Genomic DNA, 26,963 nt, shown 5'->3' on the forward strand with positions numbered 1-26,963 from the left:
TTTAGTTAATTTTTGTGTCATTTATGGTGTAAAGGATCCAGTTCGTCCTTTTGCATATGGTTATCCAATTGTGCCATCCACAATGATCTTTCCTACTCCTGTGTCCACTGGTGAAGCATCTGAACCTTCACTTCATGTTTCCAAGGCTCAGAGGAATCTCACCATGTTTAACTCTGAGCTAATCACTGACACATGGGAGGTCCTCATACTCAGTAATGGTGAGGTCCTCCCTACCCTTCACACACACACACACACACATGTGTGCGCACACACACATGTGTGCACACACGCACACACACGCGCACACACGCACACACACATGCACACACACACGCACACATGCATACACACACGCACACACATGCACACATGCATACACACATGCGTGTGCACACGCGCACACACACGCAATGCACACATGCACACACGCACACACATGCGTGTGCACACACACGTACACATACGCACGCAAGCGCACACACATGCACACACATGTGCGCACACATGCACACGTGCGCACGCACATGTGCGCACGCACATGCACACACATGTGTGCACACACATACGTGCACACATGCACACACACGCATGTGCACACACACTCACACACACACATGCACACACACACACACACATGCACTCACAATTACTTCTGAATCTGTTAGCTGCTCTTCCTTACTCTTCCTTACTCTTACTTCCTTCACCTATGCCAAGGTTTTTTAGATCACACTAAGCCTTGTTATTTAAGAAAACATCCATCTCTTCCTAAGAAATACAAAGAAAATCATTCTACACTCTCAAATGTTACTCTACACCTATCTACAAATGCATAAGATTTAGCTCCAGTACTCTAGGAGGTACAATCCGTTTAGATGAGAAGGAAAAACACCTAACTCTACTAAAATAATTCAGAAACTTTTCACAGAAGAAGTAACATTTGCATTGTATCTTAAAGAATGTTCTCTTGCATGGAAACGTGCTGGAGTTTCCAATGGGAAGCTCTCCTTTCCATGTCCTACCCCGCCCCCTGGTGGAGGAGACCTCATCTCATCCCTGTCTCTCGCCAGGGGAAAGCTGGTTCCGCAAATGGTCCTTCCTGGAGGCTCACTTCTTTATGAATTTTCTTTGTTTACTTCCTCTCTGCTGGTGTGTTTATTTAGAATTTAGGTATTAAAATCAGATCCAGGTTTCACCACTCATGAATGCCATTTTCTCATAGCCTTTTCCATCTTTCGACTATGGGAAATCATAGCACGTGTTTCCCTCATGAAAATTAAATGGCATAATGAACCCACAGGAGATAAGCCTGTTGTAATCACTTGGTAAATCTTTGTGATGTCCCCCAAATACCTTTCTGTCATCATTTAAGCATAAACTAGGCGTCTGGATGGGAATAGAAGATTTTTTGGGGGGTAGGAAGACCTTCTGATTCCCAACAGAATAACACTGCTGCCTTATGTACCACACTGCAGCTAGGCCCTGTGTGAACTGGAGTTCCATGTCTGTACATCTCCAAATCCTCCAACTTGTTCCCCTCCAACCAGGGCCATGCAGGACGTGACAGGGCAGCGAGGCCTCGTCATCGCCCGCTCCACATTCCCTTCTTCTGGACGCTGGGCAGGACACTGGCTGGGAGACAACACCGCTGCCTGGGACCAGCTGAAGAAATCTATCATTGGTGTGTGGCTTTGCTCCCAGGGCCCTGCTGGCGGTAGGAGGGGCATCAGAGTGTGTGCTAGTTTGCTATACTGGTGATGTCTAGGTTCTTATCTACATAGGGGGTAAAATCAGGAGTTGAGTTTCCTATTTCCTACCATTGATCCCTAGCTCTGGATAATTTCATCCTCCGTGAGATCAAAGACAAGTGGGGTCAACCCTTCCCTCTGCTTCCCTCAGGGCTTCGTCATCTAACACGGCTATGTGGTTCCATTGCAGGCATGATGGAGTTCAGTCTCTTTGGAATACCTTATGTAAGTCATAGAGTGGCACCCTGCTCACCTGATTTCAATGTTATCTGCATTCTCAAAACGTCCTCCTCTATTCTCTGATTTTTGCATCTTTTCAGACAGGGGCAGACATCTGTGGGTTCTTCGGAGATGCGGAGTATGAGATGTGTGCTCGCTGGATGCAGCTGGGGGCCTTTTACCCCTTCTCCAGGAACCACAACACCATCGGGACCAGGGTGAGGTGGCCGTTTTCATGCTGCAAATCACACCATTGTTTTATTTTTTTTTTTAAAAAGACTACTACATTTACTTTTTGACAAAATCATATTGATAACTGGGATCTTCATTTCTTGGAAAACCTACAAATTCTACAACTCTGGATGTATCATCAACTTTTTTTGTGTGGGCTGGTCCTGAGGCTTGAACTCAGGGCCTGGGCGCTGTCCCTCAGCTCTTCAGCTCAAGGAGAGCACTCTACCACTTGAGCCACAGCTCCACTTCTGAAATAAGTACTTAGAGACAAGAAATTCTACACCTCCCCTAAGAGACTAAAACATAAGACCCTCCCCCTTTTGCTCTCAAGAATATTAAATCTGCATTTTATTCAAATCCATCTGAAGTATATCAATGCTGCACAGAGACCTATATACAAGACCCATTTATATATACAGAATCAAAGCTAGATCTGGGCAGGGAACCTAGGAATCAGCAATAAAGAATGACAACTCTCCTTTGGAAGGTGGGAGGGGAGTAGGTAGACTAGAAATGGAGGAGTGATGTGACATCTAGATATCAAATCATTACTGATGAACCTTCTGGGATACCACTAAGATGGGGTGAAAAGCAATTTGTTATCTGCTCTTGTATCTCCTTAGAGACAAGACCCTGTGGCCTGGGATTCAACCTTTGAGTTATACGCAAGGGAAGTCCTGAAGACTAGATACACTCTGCTGCCTTATCTCTACACGCTGATGCATAAAGCACACGTGAATGGCAATACTGTCATCCGACCTCTTCTCCATGAGTAAGAAAAAGAAATGGGTCCCAATAAGGCTTCCCAATAACCCTCAGTTGCAAGAAGCTTGGAGAGATTTTTGTATTTACTTTTTCAGGTTTACAGATGACAACACAACATGGGATATAGACCAGCAGTTCATGTTGGGCCCCTCCATCTTGATCAGCCCCGTGCTGGAAAATGTGAGTTTTTCTAGTCTGGATCATAAAATTCCCAACTGCATAGTCAAAAGCCACAGGAAAGCCATTTCCAAGATCCTCTGCTCTTGTCCAGGTCACTGTGTTAAGCAACTGGCTTTCTTGAACATCTAAAAGAATTCTTATCCCCCCCTTCCCCCCCAAAATCTCCACTGATGAAAGCTTCATAAATCTAATTTCTCATTAGGAAAATTTATCACCTTGTGTCCTTTTATAATTCACTTTATGAAACATTGATTTTCTGTATTTGGGGAAAAATGTTCTAGATGATTTTCAATAAACTCTCAAACTTCTGACATCCTAATGATCCTATGCACACAGAAATCATTTTAAAACTTGAAATTCGTTCTTCCTGGCATATTTGTAGTCATGTGCAATTCTTTTGCTTTCAGAACACTTTTGAGATCACTGCTTATTTCCCCAGAGCCCGGTGGTATGACTATAGCACGGTACGTATGACTGCAGTTTGGGGAGTCAGATGGTCCTGTGCAGGCAAGAAAGGTGTTGTGAGTTTTCTCCCTACTTCCTTGCACCTGTGTCCCACAGAGACCTATCCTCAACCCTTTCTGGAGACACAGAGGAAAGACAGAATTTTCAGAGGCCAAACCAAAAATAAAATGCAAAGATTTTTTTTTTTTGCAGAATTTTGCTTATTTTCTAACATGCTTTCTTAGAAAATAAGACTTTTAGAAGATTTCTTGTCCAAATCATAAAGATCATCATCATCTTCATTTCCTGGATTACCTAAATTCCATGATCCCAACTTTTTAAGAATGTAATTTTCTTTATTTCTTCAAAGATTAGTACTTTAGAGACATGAGCTCCCTTATAGGATTAAACTACAAGAACAGCTCCTTTTGCTATCAAATGAATTTTCATTTTATTCAAATCTCTCTAAGGTATGTCAGTGCTGCAAAGAGACTTACCTATGAGATCTACAGAGATGCAGAGCCGGCCTATGCACTCATTTAATCAATTTCTCTGTCACTGTTTCTGGCCTGCATGCTTCCTTCTAGGGATTTGGCTATGAATCTACAGGTGTGTGGAGAAAGCTACAGGCTCCCTTAGACCACATCAACCTTCATGTGAGAGGAGGCCACATCCTGCCTTGGCAAGAGCCTGCAATGAACACTCACTTCAGGTAAGAAGAGGCGCTACTTGGTCACCTCCCTTCAGCAACTGAAAATAACAAGGCTTTCCCACCTGTACCAGGGCAGCATGGATAAATTAACTTTCAGATGGGCTTTGTGTTTCTGCAGTGCTAGGGTTTGAACTTGGGGCTTTGTGCATGCTAGACAAGTACTCGAATCATGCCCTCAGCCACAGATGGTCTCTATTGGTTGGACTTTATTGGTTTCACAGGTGGGTTCTTTCTGTGAGTATCTTTTGAATAGGATCTGGAGGATGACTGGTTCATGAAGTTCATCCTGGGCAATCCTTTCATCTGTGGTGCTGTGTCACAAAACTAAATTTTATGGAGAAAATTTTCCTGGGGGAAGAAGCCATGTTTCTCCCCTTACACTGTTAGAAAAGGAGGGGAGACCATGAGCACCTTCGCCTGTGAGGCCACATAAGGCCTTATAGTCAGCAATCCCAGGTCTACCTTGATCAACACTACAAGAGTATACACACACACACACACACACACACACACACACACAGAGCACGTTTTAATATCTATATGAATTCATTTGTTAATAATAATTTGTATCAAGAGAGGCATCTAAAAATAGCAATAATGCAAAAGAGAAGTTTCAGTCTGTAGCATAATGCATGGTTTTACATGAAAGGGTTTTGAGCTGCATCTTGAATAGCTAATACGATTTGCAAGTATGAATACAAGGGAGATAGATATACTCCAGGAAGATTAAGGAACTGCAGGTGAAAGTTGAGTTGGGTTTGGGGACCAGTAAACCATTCAGACAAAGGAAAGGTAAATAAATATAAGTGAAGCAGGTTAAGCTTAAATCATGGGAGGGCTGTGAATGCCAAGCTAAGAATTTGGGGTTTTAAGCTATAGCAACCTGAAATCTATGGAAGTGACATTTGTTCTTGGGATTTCTTCCTGAGGAATTTGTATCTCATTATATTATTGTAATATATATTTATTTATAAAATAAGTATATCTGATTTTTAAAGCACTGGGTTTTGAAATCAGTGCTTCCCACATACTAAGTTTGTACTCTCCACTCAAGCCAGCTTACTAGCCCTTTTTGTGTTGGTTATTTTCAAGTTAGTCTTGCTTTATGGTTGATGTAGACTGTGATCCACATACTTGTGCTTTCCTGGATTGTTGGTATGACAGACCACTGTGCTCAGCCATTGGTTGAGATAGAATCTCACAATTTTTTTTTAACCTAGGCTAGTTTTGAACTGCAATTCCCTTTTCCCTACCCCATCCCCATTTCTGTCTCTCAAGTAGCTAAGATGGCAGGCGTGTAATACTTCACCTGGCTTGTATTTTCAAATAGTTGCTGTTTCTTATTTTTTAAAGCCTACAATGTAGGGAGAAATAAATCTTGTCTTTTATAGTCGACAAAATTGTATGGGCTTGACCGTGGCTTTGGATGAGAACGGGAAGGCTGAAGGCCAGATGTTCTGGGATGATGGACAAAGCATTGGTGAGTGTGAACCTCCCAGGGTCCCTGTGCGTTATTCAGGAAAGCCATACCATTGAGATTCAACAGACCTTACTGGAAACTGAAGACACGCCTTCATGTTTGCTATTGCCAAGAAGGCAACAATGGGATAGTCTCCTTGTTTATATTCCACTACAAATGATCACATATCAGGTTTGGTCCCTAGTTCTGTGGGTTCAGAAGCCTGGCTGTGTAGATTCACCCATGGCTGACTTGTACCCCACTGGATTATCTCACTGGAAAATATCAGGTGACAGTCCATTCATTCTCCATGGGACACAGGTGGCTCCGTGTTTGGGCTGGCTACTCATACCAGGCTTCGTTTCCTCCATAACTAGGTCCAATGGGGAGACAAAAATTAGAGCCCCAAAATTGTCTTGGTGACTTGTAATGGGGAATTGACTATTGCTGCAAAGAGACTTTCTGCTTTGCTATTATTTTCTTCTCATTCTAGTTTAGGTAATTGGAATCTGTCATAATTAGAATACCTCCTTCCTTGGACATTTTTATAGAAATATTAATATCAACCAGAAATCATTTTATGCTTACCACTCTATATCAGAACGCTCTAGTCTTCCAAGAAGATGCATGATTTTTGGAGGGTGGGGAAGGGGCGGTCCTGGGGCTTGAACTTGGGACCTGAGTGCTGTCCCTGAGCCTCTTTTGCTCAAGATTAGCTCTACCACTTGAGCCACAGCTCCACTTCAAGCTTTTTTGGTAACTTATTGAAGATACGCCCAGACTGCCTTTGAGCCATGATCCTTAGATCACAGCCTCCTGAGCAGCTAGGATTAAAAATTTTTGAAAAACAGTAAAACAATAACACTATTTTCTGTAGTGCTTTTGCTTTCACATAACTTAAGAGAATAGCTTATGTTTTTATACAGCTGAAAAGATACCATAAGTTTAACTTGTGAATCCTGTTTATTTTCCTTAACTGAATGACAGACACATATCTATGAGTCCTTTATATGCATCATTATTACTATATTTTTGTTGAGAAAACTATCACAATTTATCCAACTCTATAAAAACCTGCCTATAGAGAATATTTTCAGTTTTATTATTATAAATAATATTTTGAGCATAGTTTTGATAACTTTAAAATTAATATTGTAGCCATTTTATGCTTAATACAATACAGACTTTTATAAATTAGCTTGCTAATTTTTTACAACAAAAAACTAATTTGCTGGGATATTGACTAGAATTGCTTTAATTCTATAGATCAATTTTGAGATATCTATTCATCTTATCGACCTGTTTATCCATCATGTTTCATTTGTATGGAGCCTTTCTATATTTATGTTTTCTGTAATTACTCTCAGCAGTGTTTTGTAATTTTCAGTGCAAGCGTTTTGCACATTTTAAGCTATTTCAATGTATATGAGATCATTTGCTATCATTGAGGCAATAAATATGCTAATTCTCTTTTCATCTTTAAAATTATCTCTTCATTTTTATTAGCACATGTTAGTTCTGAAAGGGAGATTTTCACTGGCATTTCATGCATAAATACAATAAATATTCAATCAAACTCACCCCATGTATCACTTTCCCTCATCTTCCACCCTCTTTTAATACAATTTCAACTGATTTTGTCATTCAATTTTCATCTTGGCATCTAAATTACTTTGACCATATCCATCCTTCTTCTCTCTCTTCATTAGCTGCCATTTCCTGCTGATAACTACCCCCTGTTTTACTTTCTTGTGATTCTTTTTTCCCATGGATCTGAATATTATAATAAATTCAGATAACTTTATTGCTGTCATTTTTACCGGCTTTCTTTGCCACCTATCGTTTAATAGTTTTCAATAACTTTCTTTATACTCTCTTCACATATAGACAGATACCATCTATTTCATTATTATTTGTCATCAATAATTTTCCCTGTCTCCATCCTCTTCCTCATCCTCCCAAGTGATCCCACATTACATTCATGTTCCCTATGTGTATACACGATTGTGTATAAGGACAAGCTATAGTAAACTTGGGGATAAAGAAATCTCTCATATATTGATTGATACTCTAGTCTACAATGGTATGGAAGGAACATAAGGCAGACCTATTTTTAATTTTTGAGGAATACTGATTTCGATACTGGTTGTGCTGGTTTGCATTCCTACCAACACAGTATCATGATTCCTTTTTGCTTTGCATCCTTACCAGCATTTTTTTTGTCTATCATGGGGCTTGAACTCAGGGCCTGGATGCTGACCCTGAGCTCTTTTGCTCAAGGATAGTGCTCTACTACTTAGCGCCACAGCACCACTTCCCCTCACCAGCATTTGTTATTTATTCTCTTGAGGGTGGACATTCTGATGGGGGTAAGGTGAAATCTTAGTGTAGTAGTTTTGACTTGCAATTCCTTTTTGGCTAATAATGTTGCGCATTTCTTCATATGTCTCTTTTTCTTGCTTGCAGATACCTATGAAAAGGGAAACTATTTCTCAGCCAACTTTATAGCAGCTCAGGTAAGTCTTTTATTTTTATAAATAATGCTTTTCTAGTTCCATGAATTCTATAAATCTAATCTCTCACATCTTTTTTTTTTTTTTTTTTTTTTTTTTGTCGGTCGTGGGGCTTGAACTCTGGGCCTGGGCGCTGTCCCTCAGCTCTTCAGCTCAAGGCAAGCGCTCTACCACTTGAGCCACAGTGCCACTTCCGGTTTTCTGGTGGTTTATTGGAGATAGGAGTCTCACGGTCTCTCCTGCCCGGGCTGGCTTTGAACCACGATCCTCAGATCTCAGCCTCCTGAGTAGCTAGGATTACAGGCATGAGCCACCAGCGCCCGGCTAATCTCTCACATCTTAACAGGACATTCTTCTAGTGTTTTCTAACTCAGCTTTATTATAGCAGACCAATATTTCATCATCCTATTAAAAGAAACTTGAAACTCATTAGTCCAGGGAAAATTCCATCCTTAAATATATAACTTGTTTCCAGAGATGGGAATTTTCTGGCTGAAATAATTTTGAAGTGTGCCACAAGTTATCTATTAAGCAATTAGGCTGAAGAAAAGACAATCTCAAAAGCAGTGACATAGAACTTATTTCTCTGTGGATTTTCAGAGTGTAGGTGATCTGGGCTGGACATGGCTGACCAAGGCTAGCTCACATGTATCTGCCAGCAGCCATTGGTCTGTTTGCTTGGTTGAGTTTGCATCCATTCACTCATGTATCTTGTGGGTCAGCTGACCAGCTGATGAGCTTAAATGACCTTATAAGAAGGTCTGTCTATGAGCTTTTGGTGGTATGGGAAAGGGCAAAAGTAGAAAGGCCTGAGTAGTGACTAAAAATCACCTTTTACATGGAGATACCGATTTTTCAATTAGCAAAACAATGTCACTTCACCAAACCCAGAGGTGTAACATATCTCATCTAGAGAGACGATATTATAAAAATTACATAGAAGGGACTGGGAAGTTGTTTCAGTGGTGGAGTGCTTGCCTCACATGCATGAGGCCCTGGGTTCCATTCCTCAGCACCACATACACATAAAAAGCCAGAAGTGGTGCTGTAGCTCAAGTGGTAGAGCACTAGCCTTGAGCTGAAGAGCTGAGGGACAGCGCCCAGGCCCAGAGTTCAGGTCCCACGACCAACAACAACAAAAAATACATAGAAGAGAATAAAGATAGACACAAATAAATAAGCAGAGATAATAATGCTCGCACTATACCTTGTGTGTTCATAGGTTTTTATGGATAATCATTCTATGTACTGCTAATGAGAGAACACTGATATCCATTCTATAGACTACTAATGAGAGAACTCAGAAAATCACTCTATATCTGAAATCTGCTTCTCTGCAATTTTAACTTAGTGGCTGGAAATAAGAAATTTGGTAGCACAAATCAGTGCATTCTATGCTTGAAAGTTATTTATCTGTTTTCTGTTATTTATCCCTCTGTCTTCTCTTCTAAAAATCATACATTTCCAGCCAAACCTCACCTGTCCTGTGTTTTGTATTTATACTGGTTTCAAAATCTAACTGTTCTGAGTGAAAGACAGTTCATCTAGAATAGTCTTGACACATGGTTCTTAGGACTGACAGTAAACTTTAGGCCTCCACCATCCAATATGGTAATCACAGGCCACGTGGAGGTGTTGACCACTGGAAGTGTGACTAGCCTACTTGGAAATGCTCAAGTGTCTAAAGTGAGCAAAGATGATAAAACATCTCACACTTTTATACTGAATTAATGTTGAAAGAATGTTTTAAATATTGAGTTAAATAAGACATTTTAAAATTCAGTTTATATTTTATTCGCTTGAGTGTTGTTTCCCTTGATTCAGCCTGCCCAATCAAACCAAAGAAGTCTACATAGTGCCAGTTGGACCTGTACCATTTTCTTTGTACTGCTTGAGTCAAGACATTAATGGCTTACTCTACAGAAACTGTATCCCTGACCAGGCTCATGGAATCACATCTGATACCCTCCACCAGGTCATTTCTCGGCCTCTTTAGCCCCAGCTAGACTTGTCTTTGTAATCAGCAAGTGAGTTTTTGTTCAAAATATCCGTACTTCCATCCCCTGACATTCTTGGTGCCTCTGTAAACCCTATCAATCCTTCCATGTCATTGGTATTTCCATTTCTCTACTAAATTCTTTCATGGCTACTCGGTTTCTTCACTTATGTGTGTGTGTGTGTCTGTGTGTGTGTGTGTGCTCACATGCACAGTGGGGAGTGTTCCTCATTATCCTTGTTTTGCTCAAGGGCAGCAATCTACTACGTAAACTACTCCTCCCCTCTTCCCTCTCTCCCTTCCTTCCTTCCTTCCTTCCTTCCTTCCTTCCTTCCTTCCTTCCTTCCTTCCTTCCTTCCTTCCTTCCTTCCCTCCTTCCTCCCTGTCTCCCGCCTCTCTCTCTCTCTTTTTTGATTAACTGGATGTAAGAGTCTCATGTACTTTTCTGCCTGCCCTGGTCTTGAACCTTGATCCTCAAATCTTAGCATCCTAAGTAATTTCAGCCTCCTGAGTAACTAGGATTATAGACATGAGCCACTGAGTGCTTGGTTAATTTTTCCTTGCTCTTAACACCCATAACAAATGTTTGCTTTGCTTTTTATTTGGCTTCAATTATGCAGCATCTTGTGACTTGCTTTAGCCCTTGTATTGCTATTGAAGCAGCTTATGGTTTAGTTGATTTCTTACATTCCCATAGATTGTGCTTAGTCTTAGGACTGTTTCCCAACACTTTTGTGTTCATCTGTGTTTGCTTGTGTACTTGTGGGTTAACACGGGAGCATCATCACCCTTCCCTGTTTATGCCAGTCAGCTGTCTGGACTGTTCATAGTGTCTCCTGAAGCCTCAGTTTCTTTCTCAGTGAAACAGAGATAATGGTGATTTCTGTTAATACACATAAAATAACTTTTATGATTTTGATACCTAAACTTATTTCTGACATCACCCAGATTTTTGTACCAGGTACACTGGAAGTATGACTTTATGAAGTGGTGAAGTAAAATAAAATGGAAAACTGGTTGTCTAAATATTTGAATAGAGAATATAATCTATTACCCATACATTCTGATGTACTTTTTTCCCTTTACATATTCCTTATAGGACATTTTACGAATCTATGTTATTCACAACGAGTATCTGAGTAACTCGAATCCACTGAAAGTTGGCTATATTAAGATCTGGGGAGTGAACGCCACTTATGTGACACAAGTGAATGTCACCACTGACAGCCAGCAATTCACGGAGGCCTATTTCATCCATGACCCTTATAATCAGGTATGCCTGAAATGAATATTATTGTAAACTAATCTGATTACCCTGAACAATTATCATCACTGTTGCAAACATATTGGATTTGACCCTGTTAGTCAGGCTATACATGTATGCAATAGATATATTCCAGAAATTTTCTGAATGTTGGGTTATGTTATAAAATGACTAACCCTGTGTAGTCCAAGATTAATGATGCTAGCTCTCTGAGGGCTTATCTGAGGAACTGTGCTAGGTTTGAATGGATTGGCTTTTCTAGGTAATGTAGTGAAAGTTGCTCAGAGGCTAAGACAAAGACAAGAGTGGCTCCCCAAATTTTTGACCATTTTTTTTCCTTTCTGTAGTATGTACAACTTTGGGTATGCTGAGGGGTCATTAACTTGGTGATCTGCAGTGACCAAAAAGGAGTTTATATCATCTATAGTATGAGATAAACTTATTAGATTAACAAAACAAACTGACATAAATAGAAGACACTGTTAGAGGGCCTGCTTTGGTTGCCATAAATAAGAGCATTTTAGACCATCAAGTGCCACATAGAATTACCACACATATGGCAGACATCATTGTGAGCAAATGGGGTAGAAGAAAGAGATTACAGTGACAATTATGCAGATGGAACTCTCCACCTAATGACCTGAGCAAAATCAATGTGACATGAAAAGAGAAGGTTTTATCCTCTTCCTCTCTTGGGAAACAGCACATTTTCAAATTCTAATTTGAGATAGGATTTAAATATGATATGAAGACATTTCTCATGGACAACTTGGGTTATTTTCTTTCCTGGCAGACACTAACTATTCAACTGACTGACAAGAACATCAGCCTGGAGAAGCTAACTGAGGTCACTTGGGTTCGTGGTGACCCTCCAGTTCCCACGACCACAATAGCCACCCCCCTTTCCACACATTCTTTCCCACCTACATCAGTGAACGAGTCCACCAGCACCCAGGCCACCACCACCTCTGCGACCACAGGCATTACCACAAGCAATGGAACCACTCCCATCTCAACCACTGTTCCCAGGAGTACAACTGACACCACAACTGGAATCACTGTTGCTGTCACACCCACGCTTAGGGCCACAAGTACCACTGACGGTTCAACCCACACAACTGTTCCTGACACAATCACCCCTCTCTCTACAAGTACCATTGTGTTTATCACAACCCCACAAAGCACAGCCAGTACCACTGTTAGTACTAGTCTTGGTACAAGCATGCCAGTCTCTGCAAGTACTACTGCCAACGCCATTGTCACAGCTCCTAACACAACCCCAGCTTATACAACAAACACTACTGAGGGCACAGTAATCAGTACTGTTCCAGGTACAACTACTCCTTTTATAAATGCTACTACCAGTACTATTCTCGGTACAAGTATTCCTATCTCTGCAAGCACTACTGCCAACACTGGTATCACAGCTCCTATCACAACCCCAGCTAACACAACAAATACTACTGAGGTCACAGTGAACAGTACTGTGTCAGGTACAACTACCCCATTTGTAAATGCAACTGCCAGTACTAGTCCTGGTACAAGCACTCCTATCTCCACAAGTACTACCACCAACACTGATGTCACAGCTCCTATCACAACCCCAGCTCACACAACAAATACTACTGAGGTCACAGTGAACAGTACTGTGTCAGGTACAACTACCCCATTTGTAAATGTAACTGCCAGTACTAGTCCTGGTACAAGCACTCCTATCTCCACAAGTACTACCAACAACACTGATGTCACAGCTCCTATCACAATGCCAGCTCACACAACAAATACTACTGAGTTCACAGTGAACAGTACTGTGTCAGGTACAACTACCCCTTCTTCTATAACTGCAACTGCTAGTACTAGTCCTGGTATAAGTACTCCTATCTCCACAAGTACTACCACCAACACTGATATCACAGCTCCTATCACAACCCCAGCTAACACAACAAATACTACTGAGGTCACAGTGAACAGTACTGTGTCAGGTACAACTACCCTATTTGTAAATGCAACTTCCAGTACTAGTCCTGGTACAAGCACTCCTATCTCTACAAGCACTACCAACAACACTGATGTCACAGCTCCTATCACAATGCCAGCTCACACAACAAATACTACTGAGGTCACAGTGAACAGTACTGTGTCAGGTACAACTACCCCATTTGTAAATGCAACTGCCAGTACTAGTCCTGGTACAAACACTCCTATGTCCACAAGTACTACCATCAACACTGATGTCACAGCTCCTATCACAACCCCAACTCACACAACAAATACTACTGAGGTCACAGTGAACAGTACTGTGTCAGATACAAATACCCCATTTGTAAATGCAACTGCCAGTACTAGTCCTGGTACAAGCACTCCTATCTCCACAAGTACTACCACCAACACTGATATCACAGCTCCTATCACAATGCCAGCTCACACAACAAATACTACTGAGTTCACAGTGAATAGTACTGTGTCAGGTACAACTACCCCTTTTGTAAATGCAACTGCCAGTACTAGTCTAGGTACAAGTACTCCTATCTCTGCAAACACCACTGTTAATGTTGGTGTCACAGCTCCTGACACAGCCCCAGCTTACACAACAAACACTACAGAGGTTCTAGTGAACGATACTGTTCCAGGCACAACTACCTCTTCTATAAATACTACCACCAGTACTATTGTAATCATTCCTCCCATAACCCCATCCTATACAACACGTACTACTGATGTTACACCTAGTAGTACTCTTCTTGGTATAGCTACTCCTTTCTCTACAGGCACTACTGCCAACAGTAATGATACCATTCTTATCACAACCCCATCTTACACAACAAATACCACTAAGGTCACAACAAACAGTACTCTTCCAGATGCAGACGCTTCCTCCCCAACCAGCCACAAAAATGAATGACTTAAACTATTAAATAACAACTAAGGCGGTACTGTTTACTTTCAATTAAATTATCGCCATCTTGTGGCTATAGGAATAATTGTCTTTAAAATACTGTTTTAGTGCTTTGCAGCCGAAGATATACATGTTTGTATTTATTTGTGCTTGCCGCTGACATTTGCTCAGAGGCTAGGACTATACTAGAGTTGAAGACCAAAAATGCTTTTCAAGAGTAAGAGTTGGTCAAAAGTTCTTTCTTGTGAAAATTGACATTTTTCTAAATCCATTGTTTCCAGGTTATTCATTATCTGCCTTATTTGTCTTTCTTTGTTTTTAATATTACCTCCATTTTTCATAGTGTTATCTTATATATTCAGGGCTAGATTGTTTTAATTATAATTTTGTTTCTAAGTAAGCTTAAAATTAGAGAAAAGGGGAAAACTGGGAAAGCAAAGGGGTGACATTGTCCAAAAAAGAAGTGTTCTCATTACCTGACTCATGAAATGGTAACCCTTCTGTACGACACCATCATAATAACATAAAATTATATTTGAAAACTTAAAGTAAACTTAGAGAAAAGTTGCAACAATAGTAGAGAAAACTCTGGTATACTATTCACTCAGATCTCTAGATCATTGTCTTATAAATTATGCACCCCTTCTGCCTTACATAGCTGAGAGTTTGTAGAGTGTTTTATTATTATTAAAAAGGGTTGTATGAATTTCCTAATAAAACAAAGAACATTTCTTCATGTGCCTATATTTAACCAAAAAGCAAAAACATAAAAGAGGTTAGTCTAGGAACACATATCATAGTGCATTTTTGGTTGGGTTCATTTTTTAGACTCTTCTAGAATCTTCCCTCAGTGTGTGTTCCTCACCGCCTCCCCCCCCCCCCCCCCCCGTCTCTCTCTCTCTCCATGATTCTGACACTTGTTGAAATGACAAGCCAGTTTGTTGTAGAATGTCCCTTGTGTACTTGGTTTGTTTTCCATTTTCTCATGATTGTACTGAGATGATGCCTTTGGGGGCAGAAATAATACAGAAGCAATCATACCCAACTTGGGTTTCAGGTGAGGTCTGTTTACCTATTACTATTAATTTTGTTACTTGGTTGCAGTTGTGTCTGCCAGGTTTCTAAAGGCTTCTGATTTTGAGTAGTTGGGGAAATTTCAGTCACAGTATAAAAGCATTCAAAAGGAACTTGAGCATTAGCTCACTGGGCACACAGCTCTGTGGGAATATCTTTTTTGTTTTTGTCGGCTGTGGGGCTTGAACTCAGGGCTTGGGGACTATCCCTCAGCTCTTCAGCTCAAGGCGAGCGCTCTACTGCTTGAGCCACAGCGTCACTTCCTTTGTGGGAATATCTTAAGATATTTTTCCTGTAGTACTAGGCTAAGCTGTTAATCCATATATAATACATATAATAATTATATAATTATATATAATTAATAAAATATTATATTATATATATATAAACACCTGTTCCTGACATATGTAGAACATACAAAGGTGGGTCAGTGTGTGTGTGTGTGTGTGTGTGTGTGTGTGTGTGTGTGTGTGCATGCTAGCTTTCCTTAGCAGATGGAATGTGAAAGAAAGCAAAGGAAATCCAGGGAGGAACATGAAATGGAAAGGGAGGAACACAGGGCTTGAGATCTGTGTTGGGCCAGAACCTGGAGCTGCCCAGCTGGCTCAAACCTTCCTAAGGCAAGGCTGCAGTATAGACCCAAGGTTAGCATCAGAAACCTAGCCAGAATGCAATCTTTAAATGGAGCATTGAGGCTGAAAGACCTTGTTTGGTAAGCCAGTCGCCAATGGCGCACATCTGTAATCTTAGCTACTCTGGAGACTGAGATCTGAGGACTGTGATTCTAAGCTATTCTGAAGGACAGGATAAGATGAGACTCTTTTTTTGGGGGGTCCGGGCCTGGGCGCTGTCCCTCAGCTCTACAGCTCAAGGCTAGCACTCTACCACTTGAGCCACAGCACCACTTCCGGCTTTTTGCTTTTTGCTTATGTGGTGCTGAGGAATCGAACCCAGGGCCTCAGGCATGCAAGGCAAGTGCTCTACCACTGAGCCACCTTCCCAGCCCAAGATGAGACTCTTATCTCCTATAAACTACCAAAAAGAGGAAGTGGAGCTATGGTTCAAGCATTGAGCAAAAAGCTAAGGGATAGTGCCTAGGCCCTAAATTCAAGCTGTAGTACCAGCACATACAACAAACAAACAACAACAACAGCAACAAACAACCATTTGTCTGAGAAGCCCTGGATTAATACAAGTGAGAACAGAAATGTCAGACGTACTCATTCATCAGTGTGAACTGGGAGAAATAATTTGTCTGAGTTTTAAGATTTCACCTGGATCTCGCTTTTATGTGTATCCTTCTTACAGAAAGTACTTCATAGCCTTCAGATAACTGGAAGGCAGCTCAGGATTATTAGAGTGAAGGAAACACTCCATTTCCCTTGCATGCTGTCTGTCTGTGGACACTTGTGCATCCAGAATTAAGATGCACCTGTTTCTTTCCCTGTCCACACATTTCTGGGCTGAGATGTAGTTCCAATCAAGTTGATGCAAGTCACATCTGCAGGAGTTGAATGAGGGCACTGAGTGTGCTGCAGTTACAGAGAGGGCAGTCTGAACTTCCCACGGGCAAGGACGGTGAAGGTCACTGCTGAACACAACCCACATCCCCAGTGCACCTGCCCGGTCCCAGAAGAGGACTATTGCTTCCTCAGGAAGCAAGACTCTGATGTGATGCCCCAGGATGAGTCCCTGGAGCAGCAACGTGGAGCTTTCTGAGACTACATCCCTGGTCTCCTGGAGGTTAAGATCCCTTTAAACACTCAAGGACAGCCAGAGCAGATGTGCCTTTTACAATACACATGGAGCAAGGCAATCCATACACCTGAAGAGTGACTTCAAATCCTTTAGTGTGGGGATGAGCTTTTCAAACTCAGAACACACAGAGACATATCCTTGAAACTCCCAGAGCAGCCTTTCCTAGAAACCACAGGTACCATCTGTGGTTCCCCAAAGCATTTATTGATTCTCTGGGCTTAGGATTGCCTTTCTCCACTTTGTTCTTCATCCATTCCCAGAGCCCATTTCAGTTTGCCTGTCCAGTAAGGCTCTTGAGAGAAAGTGACTTGAAGACACAATGCGAAACTTGGGGAAAATAAAAAGATCACCCAACCGTGGAGACAAAAGCAAATGTCAAGGATTGCATGGTAAATATCATTTTAGTCAGCCAAGAACTTCCATGCCCTTTGGATACCTTATCTGAGAACCTGGAGAGATCACTCAGCTCCCTCTCCAGGACCAAAGGCTCAAAGAAAAGATGGCAACACAGGAAGCAAGTGGAGTTATATTTAATGTGAGGCCTGGAACTTTGTTCTGATACACGGAGCCCTTCCCTTTACCACAGATCACCTCTAGCTCACCACGTCTGTGGCTTACTGCCACTGCGCCACAGAGAGGGCAGAAACAAGTCATTAGAAAGGAGGAATTAGCGGTCATGGAGATATGCTGGGGCAGAAGGTTGCTTGGCTCTTTCTGCACTTAAGCCCACCCCAACTCGTGATTCTGGATGGAGTTCAGTCACCGACTTCTCAGAGAATGGATCCATCATTTCACATCCAGCCTTGGAGCCAGAGATTGCCAGAACACATCGTTTTAAAGCATTAAAAAGATGACTTGCAGATGGAGTTGTGCACGATGCTTTAGAGCTTGCTGCCGCTTGGGTCACGGCACCCGTGGGGGACATCTTTCTTCTCTGTGTGCTGAGAATCAGGGAGGGCGGAGAGACAGAGCTCTGAGGATGGGGCAGGGGAGACAGCATCATGCTCCAGTCTAGAGGATGACCAAGAGCCACAAGAGGGCACCGTGGAGCCACAAGAGGACAGCCAGAGGAAAGGCTGCGGGGGTGGCCATGTTGGAATGTGGGGGGGCCACGGGTGCCGCCCTGAATCCTGCAGGGTTCTTGTCCTGAGGCTCGACTTTGCCTCCAGAAGACTCCAAGCAGGGCCCTCGAGGAGCAGGAGTGATGTCAGGAATCCATCCTGTGGTGTTTTCAATCAGCTCCTTCAGGAGAGGGGAGGGAAGGGGGAAATCCAGAAGCTTCTCATCCCTCTTTCCCTTCTCTGAAACCTTACCAGATCATTTCTGTCCAGGCTAACTAGGCGCCTCCATTCACTCCCCACCCCACCCCCAACCCCGCCCAGGCAGCAACAACCAGTCATTCTACTGCTTCAGTCCCTCCTTTCTCTACCCTGAAACTCCACACCGTCACTCACCTCAGTCATCATCCTCTTTTCCTGCCTTGGGCCAACACAATCCCAGACTCCCCCGCCCTGGCCCTAGGTCTAAGGAGGCACCTGATCCCCAGGCACCCACATTGATGGTTTTGATCATCACCGTCTGCCGGGCCTCTTTGCAGGCTTTCTCGGCCTTCCTTATGTTCTCTGGAGTCCAATCGATATTTTCCAAGACGATCAGGTTCTCCATGGGATTCCTGTGGGTGGTGTGGTGAGGATGGGGATACACAGATTCGCTTTGGGTTGACTGAGAGCTTTGAGCGAATACACCGAAAGCCTCATCTGTGTTTTCAAGAGCGTGAGTTTCCTGTCAGTGTAAGCCCTGTGGACGGCCTTATAGCTCAGGGAGCACCACCGTGAATTTGACAGAGGAAAAATGTCATCAGAGAGGAGAATCTTAGACACTGGAGAAAGGGAAAAGGACCACATCTAGGCATGGTTCTTCATCAATCGAGTAGCCAGACCGCCAGAACAGCCAAGCATGTGACTGGACCGACTTCAGGAAACCTGTAGTCACCCTGAAGCTCCATGGGAAATGGAGTGTGTCTGCATTGATGCACATTTATTTCTTAGAAGTTTCTGGAATCTCCTGAGACCTTTACCTCCAAACAACTGAAGATCGTGACTTGAATGTACAAATAATCTTTGAATCAGGGGCACAGTGAGAAAGACAGAATTTGTGCCTAAGGGATCTGACTTGCCCACCAGCTCTCTTCTGCCTCTCCCAAAGGTCTTTCTGACATCGCAAACTCCACCCCCCCCCCCCCCACAAATCTGATTGGAGAATCAGGCACTAATAAAAGCATGAGAGGGGCAGGCATTGATTGGCTACCCCCGATGACTCCTGGCTCATCAACCTGGGCAGTAGTGGGCCAATCACCTTTTCCTCCTTCCTCCAGCCCTTCCCCGACCCTTGTGGGGATGACTTACTCTGACGCCTCCTCCCCCAGCTCGTTGGCCACATAGATGATGTCAGGGAAGCCTAGGCAGCTGGAGATGTTATTTCTCGGATAGTAGAAGAGAAAGATGAGGCACATCTCATTAATGGTGCTGATGCCTCCCTGGAAAAGGTGAAAGAGAGAGAGAGACTAAGAACAGAGGTATGCAGCCAGGAGGGCCCGAGGCAGGCAGAAGATAGCACGGCTAGTCATTCTGCTCCAGAAACTCCTTCTTATTTTTGCCTTTCTGGAGAGCGAGTCCATGGATCTTCCTTTCGGATATTATATTTTTGATCACTGGACAATTGCTGATAGGATAGAAATATCCCATGCCTCTTCTTTCTTTTCTCCATTTCTGTTCCACCATCCTTGTTTGGGTTAGGGTTAGATTGTCTTGCAGTTAGTATCGATGACCTCTCTAGAGATGCCAAATTATTCATTTATACTAGAGTTGGTGTCCTGTCCCTTGCCTATTCAGTAAATAATTAATAAAATCCCATGCTTATTTATTTGCCTGGAGTCTATTTAGAATGTGGCAGAGTTAGACCCTGCTGTTTGAAAGGTACAGGCAGAGCAGCCTCACCCTGCTCCAGGACCCTTCTGAGTCTCATCTCTCCTCAACTGTGTGCCATTCCTTCAGATATATTTCCTAATCCCTTTAACTTCTACCCAAGAGCTTCCTTCCTTCCTTCCCTCCATTTCTTCCTTCCTTCCTTCCTTCCTTCCTTCCTTCCTTCCTTCCTTCCTTCCTTCCTTCCTTCCTTCCTTCCTTCTTTCCTTTCTCTCTCTTTCTTTCTCTCGTTCTTTCTTTCTCTCTCTCTCTCTTTCTTTCTTTCTCCTTTCCTCTCTCTTCTCTATGCTTTTCTCATCTGTTGAACTGGGGACTGAACTCAGGGCCTCACGTTAACTTAGTTAGCTTGCTTGACTGGTACTTCCTTCAGGTCTTAAGCTCCACGCACACTCCATGCTTTTCTTATCGATGGCTTTCTCACTCTTGTCCTTCTCTATAACTCCCCCCCATCCCTTATCCCCATTTTTCTCTTGTAGAATATATTCCTTTCTTATAATCATTTGTATGGTTACATTTTCTTCCTCAAAGGCATGTATGTTTTTTGAAATTTGCAAGAAGCATTGAACCACTTCTAGCTCTGTTCCCATAGCAATGACATTGATCCCTTAGCAAGCATCTGCCACAGGCAGGCAACAATCTAGCTGTACTGCAGGTGCTGACCAATATTTACAGCGATCTTATGTGATAGGTAGTAGTATTGACTCTTGGACACATTTCGAAACTGAGGTAAAAAGAGGTTGAATCTTTGCTTCAGGTTAGAAAGCTACTAGATGATTATGTTGGCAATGCAGGCCAGTGAAGACTCAGAGTCCGTGGCCTTCACTGTTACATCCTGTCTTCCCATGGTCTTAATGCATCATATATCTGTGCCCATCTTGGACACATGGGAGAGGAAAAGCATGAAATGTTCCATATGAATGCGTAATGGCATTGAGGGAAGAAAGGGCGCTGGCTGAAAAACCAATCACTGAATAGCCAAAGCCGGGGCTGAGCTCTCTTTGAGGGCTCACAATACTCACAAACGTTGTGGAGTCCCGATCCAGTGTCTGGTAGTTACACTCTACCAGCAGCTCATCTCCCTGTTCAGAGGAAATAGGAAGACTAAGTAAGCGTGGGAAGGGCTCAGGTATGGTCTTAGAGCTTCCTTGGAGCTCGATGCTGCTCTTCCCTAGCTCCAGCCACGCCTCCCACCCCCATCCCGGCTCTCACCGGCTTGATGTCCACAAGATGAGGTAAATCTCGTGTCTCCTGCAGACTGAAGTCGTAGGAATCATCTTTACAGATTGTCCGGAGTTGTTTTCCATTTCTAGAAGGAGAGAAGGAGAGGAGGCAGGTCTGGGATGAAGATGGAGTAGAGAGGAGGCCCGCCGTAGAAAGGTGCAGTATGCTGGAGTCCCTGCGAACACAGTCTGTCCCCAAAATACACGCAAAGGTTCCTTCCTACACAGCCTTGTTCTGGTTGTCTCGATTTGAAGGATAGTTCTAGTTCCTCCTATTCCCAGCTGAGTATACCCTCATGCTGAAAAGTAAATATCTGTTCCCATATTCAGAAGAGAGAGCTTCCAACCACGGTCTTCTGTTACCTGTACTGCACAGCCCGCAGAGCCCGTCCAGCCAAGTGAGTGTGGAGGAGGTAGCTTGCTACGATCATGTCACTTACTGGAGCTCCGTTCATCTGCAGCAGGGAGGAGGCACACTTGACGGGTTAAGAACTCTGATCTTGAGCTCTGTCTATATTACTACTGAACATTGACCTTCCTCTTCCTCATGTGGCTGACCAGAACTTCCTCAATTCTTACTAAGCCCTTCTGCCCCTCTTGTTATCCCATTTCCCACCAACCCAGGATCCCAGACTCATCCTGTCCCTTGCATGATTGACGTTCGTCATTTTCCTATAAGCACCAGGCTCCAATCATCCTCCAGGTCTGGTGTTCAGGCTATATGTGCTTCGGGACCAGATTGCAGCTGTCCTGGGAAATGGAGAACCCTCAGGCAAGGCCTGGCAGGCAGCTTCACCTCTTCAAACTTGTCTGTCTTACACAGCCCATAGGACTTGAAGGATTCAGCACCCGGTGGAATGAAGTGGATGGGAAAAGTTAAGACGCCCAGCTCCAGGATTCCTAGGTCGTATTTACGCAGGTGAGAGGTGTAGTATAAACGTATCCCTGAAGAGTCATAGATACCTAGTAGGGAAAGAAACCACCTCTGCAGAAGGCAGGAGGTCAGGCCCAGGAAGCTGGGGTGGGGTGTGACCAATCGGAGAGCACATGCTCCGGAACTTCTCTCTGCTCAGCCCTCGGGGGAAGCTCACCAGGAAGGTTGTGAAAGTTGCTGTAGTGAATCTCCAGTCGGATCCACTGAGGATCCAAGGGGGTCCCAATAGAGATGCCAACCTCATCAGGAAGCTGGTAGCTCTGGAGGAGGAGGGAAATGTGGCTGCAAGAAGAACTGGGGACTAGGCTCGGGAATCCAGGGCTTTTGTTCTCCTTTTCTAACCCTCACTCCAGACCTTGCTATCTCCTAGATTTCTACCAGCCCCATTGTCCAATAACATGCTCCTCCCATCGCTACACGTTTTCGCATCACAAGACTCACAGGGCCCCCAACAGCCCAGCCCATGATGACTTGGGAGCAGAGGGAGAAGGCGGCATCAAACCCATAGCATTCATCGATGCCCGTGGGGAGTGTGCTGGCATTGCCACAGGCGTACACCAAGATGTGGTGCACCATCGTCTCATTGTGGGCCAGCAACTTGGGCTCGAACTGTACCGAGAAAGGAGAGCAAGACTCAGTGAGGATTTCCCTCTGCCAAATCCTTACTCTCACAGCTTGGCTGTTTTCTATTTCTAAATCATTCTCAAGTCTTCTTCCCAAGCTACCTTTTTGCCCAGCTCTGTTTGACTCTTTTTAAGCCTCTTGAACCTCTCCCCAAAAACATAGCACATGGTGCTAAAGCAGCTAAGGTTTTCCAAGACTTCTGACTTTCTTTTGTAACTTTAGTCAGGTTACACTCTTCAAGCCTGCACCTCTACCTTAAAAAACATGTTTCCCACATCTTTAGCACTTTGTCAAACATCATATTTTTATGGACTTGGTCAATCAAAACAGAATTATTTAAATTTGAAGTAAAATAACCAAGTTTGAATTCACTCTTCTTGTCAGATTGCTTACTTTCCAGGAGCCCTGACCACATCTCCTCCTGACTTTACCTCCTTCTAGGTTAAGAAATCAGAGTTCTGAGGCAGGATAAATCTGGTTCTTAGAAAACACTTATTAACTAGTAGCTTCCAATGTAATGTCCACCGCATGTGAGGATTGAGTGGGTTCTGGGCTCAGGAAATGATGTCGCTTCCTTGTTCACCAAGCCCCACCTGATCCCTCCCCTGACTTCCCTACCATCTACTTCCGCTTTGCTTCCTCCCAGAAAACTTCTGGATACTATCTTTCAGGGCACAATGTGCCCATATCTCTGCTAAAGTGCCTTCTGTAGCTAAAGTGCAATCTGTAGCTCCCCAGCCAATCTGCCTGGAGTACCTTGTAGATGTGATGCTTCTTGCTGACGATGGGGAGAGGAAGAAAGGTGCAGGCATATGTGGTGTCTGCCTCTGGAATGAGGAACTGGGAGAGGGTGAAAGACACTAAATAGGATGGGAATGGGGCTTCCCCGGAAACAGAGGAGGGAACAGAGCAAGCCAGGGCATTTGCTTTAGAGCTAGACTAGTGGTACTCGGGGAAACGAGGGAAGCCGCATTAACATGGCCCCCAAGGAATGAATTGAACATTGGGTATGAAGTGGGGGCAGTCTAGGTTGAGTGGGGAGATGGATAGGAAGCTGGGGGCAGGTAGGTAGAGCCCCAGGTCTCACATCTGTGATTTCCAGGTCATAGATGATGGCATCTTCGGGAGCATCTGTGTCATCATGATAGAATATTTGCAGCAGGAAAATGGACTTGACGAAGGTTCGCTTCCGGTGAAGCTTGGGTGTGTCATCCAGGCCGTAGGCGGTCAGGACTCTCATGGTGTCGCTCTGGGGGTGTCATGAGCATTGAGGGGCTGCTGCACACCAGTAATAGCCTTTTGTACACCTTGTAGCCAAGGCCCTATGCAAGCAACTCATGTCTGCCCAGGGGAATGGAAAGAACTTTTTTGGGGGGGAGGAGGGGATGTCAGTCATGAGGCTTGAACTCAGGGCTTAGGCACTGTCCCTGAGCTCTTTTGCTTAAGTGCTCTACCACTTTGAGCCACAGCTCTACTTCTGGTTTTGGAGTTGGTTAGTTGGAGTTAAGAGTCTCATGGGGACTTTTCTCCTGGGCTGGCTTCAGTCTACGACCCACAGATCTCAGCCTCCTGAGTAGCTGGGATTACAGGCGTGAGCCACCACCGTCTGGTGGAAAGAACTTGTAAAGTGGAGCCAGTACTTATTCTGTCTCCAAAGATAATCTTTCAGGTCATTTTGAACACAGTGTCTTTCTGCCATTTCCCCTCAGTGCCGGAGTCTATATCTGTAAATCAAAGAATTGACTTAGCCGGGCGCTGGTGGCTCACGCCTGTAATCCTAGCTACTCAGGAGGCTGAGTTCTGAGGATCGTGGTTCAAAGCCAGCCCGGGCAGGAGAGACCGTGAGACTCCTATCTCCAATAAACCACCAGAAAGCCGGAAGTGGCGCTGTAGCTCAAGTGGTAGAGTGCTCGCCTTGAGCTGAAGAGCTGAGGGACAGCGCCCAGGCCCAGAGTTCAAGCCCCACGACCGACAAAAAAATAAAAATAAAAATAAAAAATAAAAATAAAAAAGAATTGACTTAACTGGAAATCCTAATACTGTACCGTTAAATGACACTGGCAGGGTTCTTGGAGAGAGGGAGGGAGGGTGGGCACTGAATCTCCAGGAGGTGACCCTGTGAGGGGTTGGGGTAATACCTAGGAATGATAACACTTCTGGAAAGGATTGCATTCTAGAGAAGTGCAGTTGGCTGTATGATTGGCAGCGATTACATCTCAGCAGGAAGAATAGCTGCTTCTCTCCTCTCTGTGGCCTACCGTAATATCTTGATCCTGAGGGTCGCAGGAGCGGAAGGGTCTGGAGAAGCGCATGGTGGTGTGGAGGCCGTCTTCTGTCAGCCCCAGGAGCTCAGCATCCTGGCTCCCATCCTCCTCTAGGGTGTCTTCATCTACAAGGTGCTGATCCTAGAGTCCAGGGAAGGCCAAGAAGTGAGAACAAGAGCCCAGGCGATCATGCGTTGGGGCAGTGAGTGTCCTCTTAGCAAGCTCAAGGTACTGAAGTAGTGGAACCAGGTCTGCTTTGTGAGGTAGCTTCCACCTACGGTGCAGCATGGTGCCAGACATGGATTCTTCGGGAAGACTGACCATGTCTGCTGGAATTTCACCTCATGATCTGCTTTTGCTTCTCCTGTTTCGAATCTTACCTCCATGACCTTTGGAAACTCACTTGTTTGGAGAATCATCAAAACCATTCATCCTTTGTCATGTGGCTCTTCACATATATTACCTTACACTATATTACAGAAACTTTCCTATGCCAGTGTGGTTCAGATAGTGATTCTGAGCTCAGAATCAGTGCGATTTGGAAAGCAGAGTGAAGCTCCTTTTTCATCTGAAATATGAGGATTGCGATGATCATATACTTCATAGTGATGTTATGAAGTTTAAAATGAAAAGAAGTCAGAGCCATGCCCGCTGAAACCAGAGTATCTAACCGGTTTAAGACACTGAGGCCATTGCTGCCGAATTTAATGTTGTGATCCAGCTGACTGAGCTGAAGGGAAACTGAGGGCAGGGGCTGTATCTTCCACAGCTTTGAATTTTCCCCAGTGACCTGAATTTACTGGGCTATTAGCAAAGTGTGTCCACATCCTAAACCTTTTTTTCTCATAGCAGCCTTGGCAATGTGTGTGCTGGAAGAGAGATTGCAAACCGTATACTGGACCATCTCTGCAGAGAGATCAGGAGGCTATAGAGGGGGCTGGGGACCTGGTTGGAAAATATGAAGTTATGAAGACATCCTCAACCCAGACAGGAAGTTGGCCTCTGGCCAGAAGTCACCCTCAGACTTACCGAGAAGTAGACTTTGCCATCGGGCAGGACTCCTCCGACCACCAGATCGCCTCCCACATTGGTGTAACGATTGGTAATGCCCAGGCCCACCCAACCAGCTGTCTGGACTTGGAGCTCAAAAGTGATGATCTCAGTCTGAAGATCAAAGTCCCAGCGCAGGAAAATTGTATTGGAAGAATCTAGGAACCTGGAATAGCGCAGGGGAGATGTAGGCCCCAGGCGGCTGCCCTGTGAAGGTATTACCAGGCCCAGAAGTAGGAAAAGCCCGAAGAGAAGGACACAGCTCATGGCTCCTGGGGCCCAGAGCATCTCTCCTGCAGATGAACACTCGGGAGCTCTGGACTTATATGAGCCTCTCCCTGTGCTTGGCTTGGAGCCACTGGGGAGGGGCAGGCCAGGACTCTGCTGAGCTGATTATCCTTTGGTTTCCAAGTGGTGCCACTTACATAACTGGAGTGAGATGTGTCTGGAGAGTGGAGCTGGGAGTTTTCTCTCACCTTGAAGCAGGGACTTGGCATGAAATTGTCAGCAGTAAATCACATTTCCCAGCTTAATTCCATGCCGATGTCTTGCCCAAGGAGATTCAGCAATGCTAAGGAGGTTTTCAGGCTCCTCTCTTTTCCTCCCTTGTGTCTCTCCTTCCCGCCCT

General features: G+C 44.0%; 2 protein-coding genes across 2 annotated transcripts in view; one reads left to right on the plus strand and one right to left on the minus strand.

Moving 5' to 3' along the window:
- Mgam2 (maltase-glucoamylase 2 (putative)) overlaps positions 1-14,433 on the plus strand; it is a 63,510-nt gene extending 49,077 nt beyond the window's left edge. The window contains exons 37-47 of the mRNA XM_042677081.1: positions 1,545-1,678; positions 1,936-1,970; positions 2,066-2,182; positions 2,822-2,970; positions 3,059-3,143; positions 3,551-3,607; positions 4,175-4,299; positions 5,691-5,779; positions 8,225-8,274; positions 11,367-11,540; positions 12,325-14,433. Coding sequence (XP_042533015.1) covers positions 1,545-1,678; positions 1,936-1,970; positions 2,066-2,182; positions 2,822-2,970; positions 3,059-3,143; positions 3,551-3,607; positions 4,175-4,299; positions 5,691-5,779; positions 8,225-8,274; positions 11,367-11,540; positions 12,325-14,433 — 3,124 coding nt within the window. The remainder of the gene's footprint in view (positions 1-1,544; positions 1,679-1,935; positions 1,971-2,065; positions 2,183-2,821; positions 2,971-3,058; positions 3,144-3,550; positions 3,608-4,174; positions 4,300-5,690; positions 5,780-8,224; positions 8,275-11,366; positions 11,541-12,324) is intronic.
- A 3,340-nt stretch (positions 14,434-17,773) lies between these two features.
- LOC122105934 (putative DBH-like monooxygenase protein 2) lies at positions 17,774-26,602 on the minus strand. Its single transcript, XM_042677225.1, has 13 exons — positions 26,315-26,602; positions 25,280-25,426; positions 24,109-24,270; positions 23,778-23,861; positions 22,839-23,006; positions 22,555-22,657; positions 22,260-22,426; positions 21,827-21,918; positions 21,453-21,549; positions 21,263-21,322; positions 19,662-19,795; positions 18,814-18,925; positions 17,774-18,501 (listed from the first exon to the last, which is right to left on the minus strand). Exons 1-13 carry the CDS (start codon positions 26,600-26,602, stop codon positions 18,271-18,273), a joined length of 1,845 nt encoding a protein of 614 aa, XP_042533159.1. The 3' UTR covers positions 17,774-18,270.
- Positions 26,603-26,963: the final 361 nt, after the last annotated feature.

Source organism: Dipodomys spectabilis, unplaced genomic scaffold, assembly GCF_019054845.1.
Source record: "Dipodomys spectabilis isolate Male_0828 unplaced genomic scaffold, ASM1905484v1 ptg000034l, whole genome shotgun sequence".
Classification (NCBI taxonomy): domain Eukaryota; kingdom Metazoa; phylum Chordata; class Mammalia; order Rodentia; family Heteromyidae; genus Dipodomys; species Dipodomys spectabilis.

What these genes read in the sequence shown, in the direction of transcription:
- LOC122105934 (XM_042677225.1), bottom strand. Translation starts at nt 26,602, where the DNA reads ATGAGCTGTGTCCTTCTCTTCGGGCTTTTCCTACTTCTGGGCCTGGTA. An exon ending in GCTGGGCTGTTGGGGGCCCT is followed by an intron (nt 22,658 to 22,838) that starts GTGAGTCTTGTG and finishes CTCCTCCTCCAG; the next exon opens with AGCTACCAGCTTCCTGATGA. An exon ending in GGGGAGGAGGCGTCAGAGTA is followed by an intron (nt 18,926 to 19,661) that starts AGTCATCCCCAC and finishes CCACAGGAATCC; the next exon opens with CATGGAGAACCTGATCGTCT.